This window comes from Glycine soja, chromosome 7 (genome assembly GCF_004193775.1).
Source record: "Glycine soja cultivar W05 chromosome 7, ASM419377v2, whole genome shotgun sequence".
In the NCBI taxonomy this organism is placed as follows: domain Eukaryota; kingdom Viridiplantae; phylum Streptophyta; class Magnoliopsida; order Fabales; family Fabaceae; genus Glycine; species Glycine soja.
This window is the reverse complement of record NC_041008.1, coordinates 19955462-19964649: the sequence shown is the minus strand read 5'-3', so window position 1 is coordinate 19964649 and position 9188 is coordinate 19955462. Positions and strand designations below refer to the sequence as shown.

The 9188-nt window shown below is 32.0% G+C and overlaps 1 protein-coding gene across 1 annotated transcript; it reads right to left on the bottom strand.

The window, feature by feature from the left end:
• Positions 1 to 3885: 3885 nt before the first annotated feature.
• On the bottom strand, positions 3886 to 8609 carry LOC114417804 (putative Myb family transcription factor At1g14600). The gene is made up of 6 exons (XM_028382850.1): positions 8394 to 8609; positions 8002 to 8078; positions 7824 to 7863; positions 5844 to 5997; positions 5031 to 5253; positions 3886 to 4213 (listed from the first exon to the last, which is right to left on the bottom strand). The coding sequence occupies exons 1-6, from the start codon at positions 8518 to 8520 to the stop codon at positions 3932 to 3934; spliced, it is 903 nt and encodes a 300-aa protein (XP_028238651.1). The 5' UTR covers positions 8521 to 8609; the 3' UTR covers positions 3886 to 3931.
• Between the last annotated feature and the right edge of the window lie 579 nt (positions 8610 to 9188).

Here is a 9188-nt window from a genome sequence, read left to right as displayed (position 1 = left end):
AAGGTCTTTACTAAAACCAAGGACCATGGGTCGTCATCATCGGCCGTTCAAATGGAAAAACCTTTGTTCAAACCTTTTAAGGTTAGCGAAAAAGCTAAACATAAATTTAGGGAACTTAGAAAACAAAGATTCCCTACTGAGGAGATAGGTGATAGCCATAGTGAATTATTAAGTAAGATTAATAGTTTACTTAAAACCATCCCTAAAACCTCTCAACCTTCAAAGGAATCATCCAAAATAAGGACTAGACATACCTCCAAATTAATTAATGCCATTAATAAGGATAGTGACAATAATTCAGAACAAGTATCTGAAGAAGGTTCAGTATCTGAAAAGGTAATTAATCTGATTAACACCAAACATTGGAAAACACCTTTCAAACTTTATTACCAAAGACCAACCGTCCCTGATCTTCTACTAGAAGAAAAAGGCAAAAGTAACTTTAAAAGTTTTAGAGCAAACAACATCTATGAATGGAATATAGATGTTCATACAAAATACAACATCATGAATACCCTCCAGCATATGATCATGGTGGCCACGACATACCAAGCGTCCCATGAATGTCCAGAAGAAACAATTGTATACATTCTTGTGGCAGGATTTTCTGGCCAATTAAAAGGATGGTGGGATAATTATATCACTAATGAGGAAAAGTAAAAAATCTACAGTGTTATTAAAACGGATCCCAATGAGAAAGTCATTACAAATGATGCTAATGAAGAAATCCCTAACGCTGTAAATACCCTTATCTTTACAATAGTCCAACATTTTATTGGTGACCCATCACTTTGGAAAGATAGGTCAGCAGAATTACCATCCAACCTTAAGTGTAGGACTTTAGCAAATTTTAGGTGGTACAGAGACACCTTCCTGACTAGATTTTACACGAGAGAAGATAACACAATCTTTCTGGAAAGAGAAATTTCTAGCCGGACTTCCAAGATCATTAGAAGATAAGGTTACAGATAAAATCCGTAGTCAATCATTCAACGGAGATATTCCATATGACAGTTTAAGTTATGGACAATTAATTTCCTATGTCCAGAAAGTAGCCTTAAAAATTTGTCAAGATGACAAAATTCAACGACAACTGGCTAAGGAGAAAGCCCAGACTAAAAGAGATTTAGGGTCTTTCTGCGAACAATTTGGACTGCTAGCTTGTCTAAAACAGAAGAAAAAACAAAACCCCAGAAAAGAATTTCATGAGAACAAAAATTTCAATAAAAATAAATTTCCAAACAGGAGATACTCACACAAACCCTCAACCAGCAGAGACACCAACATGCCAAAACTAGTCATGAAACCTAGAACCAAAGTAGTATGCTAAATTATGGAAAACAAGGTCACATAAGCAAATATTGTAGGCTGAAAAAGAAATTAAGAAACCTCAATCTAGATCCATCCATCGAAGAGCAGATTAACAATCTACTCATTGAAACCTCAGAAGAAGAAACTGGGGAAGTATCTTCGGAGGAAAATCTTAACCAAATCCAACAAGATGATAAAGTATCATCCACGGAGGAGGAAGATATCCAAGAGGTCAACACTTTAACAAAAGAACAAGATCTCTTGTTTGAATAAATCAATTCCATACTTGACCCTCAGGAAAAGAAGGTTTTCCTGAATAAACGTAAAAAATATTTGGAAACCAAACCTAAACCAAAAGAATTTATTACAAACAACAAATTTGATGTTAGTAATATACTCAAAAGATTAGAAAATACTTCCGTTAAACCAACCACAATCGAAGATCTTCAAATGGAGATTAATAACCTTAAACAAGAAGTGAAAGAGCTCAAACAACAACAAGAAATTCATCAAATCATTCTTTCTCATTTTGAAGAACATAATGATTCCGAAAATGAGGCAAAAAAGAAAAAGAGGAAGATCCAGATGATGAAATGTTCATGGGATTAATCAACAAGATTAAAATCCAAAAGTTTTATATTAATATTAGAATAATTATAAATGATTTTGTTTTAGATATAATGGCTCTTTTTGACACAAGAGCTGATTCAAACTGTATTTTAGAAGGACTAATTCCTACAAATTTTTTTGAGAAAACCTCAGAGACACTAAGTACAGTGAGTGGCTCAAAAACTAAAGATTAATTACAAGCTATCCACTGCAATCATAGAAAATCAAGGTCTTAGAATTGAAACAAATTTTCTTCTAGTAAAAAACCTTAAGAACGAAGTAATCTTAGGAACACCATTCATCAGATCTTTGTTCCTCCTCCACATATCCAAGGAAGGAATAACCACTTGGCACTTAGGAAGGAAAATCACATTTGAATTCCCCACTAAACCAATTGCGAGAAACATAAACTTCATAGAAAAGAAGATTAGCCAAATCAACTTTTTAAAAGAAGTTTCTTTTAGCAATATTCAAATCCAATTAGAAAAACCCCAATTAAAAGAGAAAATCCAATTTCTGTTACAACACATCCAATCAACCATTTGTTCCGATTTGCCACATGCATTCTGGAATCGGAAAAAACACATAGTTGATCTCCCTTATGAGAAAGACTACAAGGAAAAATAAATTCCCACAAAAGCTAGACCAATCCAAATGAATGAAGAACTCCTTCAATATTGCCAAAAAGAAATTAAGGATCTCCTTAATAAGGGATTAATTAGGAAGAGCAAAAGCCCTTGGTCTTGTGCTGCTTTCTATGTCAACAAACAAGCCGGACTTGAACGGGAACACCTCGTCTAGTTATAAACTATAAACCTTTGAACCAAGCTGTACAATGGATCAAGTATCTTATTCCAAACAAAAAATATTTACTCAATAGGTTAAACTCTACAAAGATATTCTCAAAATTCGACATGAAGTTAGGATATTGGCAAATCTAAATAAAGGAAACTGATAGGTACAAGACTGCTTTCACAGTTCCCTTTGGACAGTATGAATGGAATGTCATGCCATTTGGTTTAAAAAATATCCCTTCAGAATTCCATAAAATTATGAATGATATTTTTAATCCATATTCAAAATTTGTCATTGTCTATATTGACGATGTCTTAATTTTTTCTCAAACCATTGAACAACATTTTAAACATCTGCACACCTTCATTAATATCATTAAACAGAATGGTCTTGTAGTCTCCCAAACCAAAATTAATCTTTTTCAGACAAAGATCCGATTCCTTGGTCATAATATCTACCAAGATACAATAATACTAATTGACAGGTCAATTGAGTTTACCATATCCATGTAAATCAATCATTTTATTAAGACAGTTGAAAGCTATAATTTTTCTTATTAAATATTTTCTATTCTTAATTTTAGTTACCGTAATATAAAACAAAATAATATGTATATACAATTGCACAACTCAAACTAGCTAAAACACTCTTAAGTTTTTTAAAACAAAACTTTTAATTTAGTCCTTCAATAATTTTCTTGATATTAATTTAATCTTTTAAACTTTTGTGATATTAAATGATTTTTTAAATTTTGAAATAAATAAAAAAAATATTTTATTTTTTTCAATTTTTTATATTCCAAATCTTTGAAGAGTGAAATTGATAAATAATATTAAGTCATTAATTTAGTTATAGTATCTATTAGACATTTACCATGGGTTTGAGCATATGATATAAGTACCGCAGACGTTATTTTAAAATTAGGTAAAATTAATTTTAATCTGATAAATATAGTTAAAAGTAAAATATCAGAAAAAAAAGTTAAAATGTGAACCTATAATAAACTCATTTAAAATTTTTACATTATCTAATAATAACAAAAAGTAATTCTAGCAATTAACCAAACAGGCACGTATTCAGCTTGACATTGTCGTTCCAATAGATAGCGCCTTTCATGATATGTTAATATCTGATTTGATTGCTCTAAAATGAGTAGAGTGAGATCGAGTAAACTAGTTTTTGATACTAACAATTATTTGTGAAATCTAGGTAACATTCAAATGGCCAAAGAAAGGTCCAAGTTAATTGTTTTGGGGACATTGGAAGAACTAGAACAGCCCATGTAATTGTTGCTAAACTCTGGGCACAATGAAAATGCCTCACTGGTCTCACTGACTGAAGAAGCATTATTACTTTTCTGAGAGGAAGGATGGGGTTGTGGCAATGAGATTGACAATGACAATTCACAACCTTCTATGTCTTCATCCTCTGCTCCTAGTCCTACCCTCCAAGTATTCCCAACTTCATTCAGAGGGTGCTTATCATTTAATTTGGCAACCTGTCCCAACATTGTGAAAAAAGGAATTCTTTATATTTTGCAAAAAGGTACTAAGAAGGGGGCAATATTAAGGGAGCAAAGTAGATACATTTTAAAAAATCATATGGACTTTATAATAAAATTGATCCAACATTTGATGATTATTATATGCATATTCTGATGCAAAAAGAGGGCAATAAGGGAGCAAAGTAGCTAGATACATTTTAAAAAATCATGGTGCTGCCAATTGAGGTTGAGTCTAGCTGAAGGAATTATTTTTTAACAAGGTAACGAATCATGGCTCGATTTTTTATTGAGTAAGACAGTGAGTGTTCACATTTAATGGCAACCATTGAACATGGTTATTTCTAAAGAAGAATTTATGTGGAAAACCAAAAAAAAAAAAAAGAATTATGATTCTTTGAATTAAGTGAATATCAAGGTAGCAAAGAAAATACTTACAACGTAACGAACCTAATTAAGTCAGTGATCGTTGAACATGAATACATGATTATCTTTGAAGGAGAATATACATAAAAAAAAATCCAAAAGAAATTATGATGTTTTGCATTGATATTTTTCACTAGTGAAAGAGGAAACTCACATTTTAGTACCACATGTCATTTTCATTTTTTTTTCTGTTTTTAGGGTGAGTAGAGGGAGGGAATTAAGGGGAGTCCAGAATCCTATAACTCAGAAGTTATCATGGGCCATCTCACTTGACAGTGAAATAAAGCCCATAATAATCAATATCACACACCACTTCACCCCCAATATATAGAAGGACAAATGAAGTACGAAAAGATAGATAGGTTGTCTCTCTCTATGAGAAGAGTACCTGGAGAAAATCTGATTCTTGCTTTGGTAGCATAGGAAAGGTTGTGGAAAGGGGTTGAGTCTGCTGCCATATTGAACAAACACAAATCTTCTTTATTCCCTTCTGCTCAGCCATGCTCTGCTGGTAATCATAAAAAGTAGTGTATGGATTTGGAACTGCTTCACATATTCTTTGGCTGCATTGTAGGATTCCTGAGAGTAAACTTGTCTTCTCGATTCTAGCTCTGATGAGGAGAATCCCAACGTTAAGGATTAAAATTTCTCTTTTATCTTCTTAAAAAGTAAAAGTTGGCTCAGAAAAGCCAAAGATCAAGCAAAGACCCATGACTTTTTGTTTTGTTACTTTTCCATGGTAACACTTTTTCAGGTAAAAAAAAGAGTTTAACAAGCACTGTTGGTCAAATTCTTTTGAGAAGTAATAAGTACATATTTTTTAACACATTCCTTCAAATAAACTTGATTTAATTGATTAAAACTAATATAAAATTAAGGGAAAGAATCATTAAGTATGATGTTGAACCTACAAAGTTTTAATATTTTCAATAAATTTTAATTAATAAAAAAGAATGTGGCAGAGAATGTGTGTTCTTACTTCTTAGCATTAATTTTTGAAAAAAAAACTTATATTGTCATTTTTAATACTCTTCTAATATAAATTTTAAGATAATTATTATAAAAATTATCAAATTTATAAAAAATAATAAATTTATTATCTAATACATAAAAGTTTTGGATTAGATGACATTGTAAAAGTCTTTTGTATCGCGTAAGTGTATATATTATTAATTTATTCCAAAAATAAAGTTAAGCTGACCTTTTTGAGGAGAAATTAGTGCAGCTGGAGAGGGAATCAGATTCTTTTTTAATGGATTTGAAGCAAGAGTGAAAACCAACATCACTCACTTCATCAACAAATCGATCATCATGCTTCTGAAAAGATTGTTTTCTATGTTGGGTAGAAGTCCTATCTGTCAACAGATAAACCAACACACATGGTGTAAGTTAAAGTAAAATGTTTATGAAAAAAACAATCAAGACTTTATGGGTCCAAAGCAATAGTAGCATCAACAGGGCTTGGATTTGTACACAGGTCATTCATTAATGATCCAACCCATCATCTTAAATGTTGAAAGCAGAAAAGTTGTGGGTTTCATCAAAATACCATTATAAGAAGATGGTAAAAGCACATTGGTTTATCATCCTCCCTTGTCTATTCTGGCATCAACTATGTATAGGAAAGATACTAATAAATGAGCAATGCGGTTGAAAATTTCCTAAACACATGCATGAAGACTAGCTTTTGGCTCTGATTTTGAACTACAACTTGCAACCAATAAGGGAAACAACGATTGAGTAAGCGTGTATATGCCTTTAATGCAGAAAGCATCTACATTATTCAATGTACGATATGCAGGGTGGATAATAAAACCATCATGAACATTAATCCTGTTGACCAATAAATGCTACAACAAAGGTACTACTATTAAGTATTTAAATGTATTTATTCAATTAATATTTTTATTAAAATTAAGCAAAAGTATAACATCGTCTCAGCAGTTTGCTCAGAAGTAGTAAGTGGCCATCAATATAGATACATGTAGTGTACCATTGTCTTTAGTATGAGTATTAGTGGTTAACAATTATGTAGCGTATAATTCTTAGGTTTACGTAGAATAAACACTTTTTCAATAAATATGTGTGTTTTACTTTTTTAAACCAGTTTCCATCTATAATGTGAAAAGATTCAAAATCTGGCCAGCTTTTAAAGGAGCTTCACTATTAAGGGCACTTATCGTGACAGAACTTGAAACTTTTAGACTCTATCCCCGTATACTTCCTTTTATTACGAAGGAGATTAAAAAAAAAAAAAACTCATCCTAGTTAAGAAAATAAGAACATTAACGTGTGTTTTGTTTTCTACTGAAATTAAAATAAATCCAAACCATAAAAAGCTTCTCAACAAAAAAAAAACAAAACATAAAAAGGAAAACTTGGGTCCCACTGTGAAAATATAAGGTGTGAAAATAAAAATGAACCATTCAGGTATGTTATTATATGTTGTCTGCTAAAATAAGGTTTAACGAATGATTGAGGTCAAACATAAAATAAGTGATTCTTATGTAAAATAATTTATATGGTACCCCTGAAATGGATTTTATGAATAGAAAAATAAAAATTTTCACATCTTATATTTTTATATCCCATTCCTCCACTTCCATTTATAGTGAAAAGTGGGAAAGAGTACTTCTCTATTCTATTGATTAGAGTTCTCTCTGTCGAGTTTTCTCCTTTTTCTTTTAACCATAAATAGGCTTATAAAAGAGGAATGATGTGGAGACACTTTCTATCATTCTCTATTTGAGAGAATAAAATTTATTCTCTGCCCGAGAGGATTAAATTGATGTAAATTTAATTAAATATGTAGGTCTTTTTTATATATATAGCGAGTCCCATTTCTAAATTAACATGACCATATAAATTTTGATCACTAAAAAAAAGAAGAGAGTCCAAAAGAGTCTCTTCCACATAAAAATATAAGGTGTAAAAAGAAACCATTTTTGAATAATGAATTACACAAATATTATCATAAAACCTTTACTTCTCCTCCTCCTCCTAAGGTAACCTCTTATAATACCCAAATATCTATTAATAAATATTACTTTATGAATACTACACAATAGCATAGCAGATGAGGGAGTTATTGAAGCGCCATGATCAAAGAAACTAAACCTATTAGTTGTACACGTGTTCTGCAGTAAAAAGAAGGTCAAATTAAATTAACAGCGTTTGGTACCTTGTCTGCAGGAGCGATCACCTTTCATGCTTCTGTACATCTGATTTTGAAAAAGAGAAAAAACCAAATAAGGAACCCCAAATAAAAGCCTAGTGAGTTGTGAACATAAGGGTTTACTTTGACCAAGGAAAATGAAATTAATGTAAATAATTTTGTAAGCAGCTAGATTAACACCAACCTGCAGATGGCTCTTGACGTGTGAAATTGTGAGCCCTTTAACATCCATCAGCTGCAGAACAAGCTTAGGAGTAGCCTCTACACACATGAATAAAAGAAAAATTAAAAAGAAACAGGCAAAACTTTCATTAGAGAAATTCATCTTAGTATTGGTAATGTAAAACAAACCAAGAACAATCAAGAAAATTATTGAACACACACTTATTCTTTCTTGCGTTTCTTTTTCTACCTCATTTTCTCACATCACTTGTAAAAAAAAATATTCTTTGAACCCTTTTTCTTCCTATTCCCTCCACCCCATACATTACACCCCATCAAGTTTATCAGGTCTCAGAGAAATCAAAAACCAAGGACAAAAACTTAGAGTGAAAAATTTGGGAACAATGTACTTACTGTAATGACCTCCAAGAGTCTCAATGGCATAAACAAAGCAACGATGAAGTTCAGGGGTCCATCTTAAACGAGGAACCTTTGATCTTATATACTGCCTCACTACACCTTCTCTTCCACAACTACCCATTTTTTCTTGTATCCTAAGATCTTCACTTTCCACTTTTCAAGTCAAAAGGGTCTTCACAAAACCACAACTTGGATGATATCTATATCCCTTTCACTTCATAATATATAAAACAACAACAGGGAGAAAAAAAAGGCATGCCATGCAGCTTTTTCTCCCTAAGCAAACAGATAAAATAAGCAACAGAACCACTGAATCATCATAGTGAAAGGGGAAAATATCGAGAGATAAGGACATGACAAGGGAAGAAGTCCTGCAAATTCCCGAACATGTCACTGATAATACCTCATGGTAGGTGCTCTTGCTGCTTCCATCGTGTAGACAAATGACAAAAAGAAAAAAAAAATAATGAAAGAGAAAAATCACCAAGGAACTGAAATCTCTAAAAAGCGTATACAAAAGCCTTTTAATTTTGTTTCTGAAATGAAAAAAGTAAATAATAGTGATAATTAATCACGAGGAGGGCTTTCTGAACTCTGATTGATGTATGTTGTTTTGCTTGGCCACGAAATGATTATGCCTATGCCAATGTATAGAGTGTGTTGCCAAAGTTTGACCTTTGTCTCTCTCTCTCTCTCTAGTTTCTACTTTCTACACCTTCTTTCTCTCTCTAGATGATTGACTAGCTAGTCAGTAATGTATCCGACAACATCGTCATAATCACTTGGGGA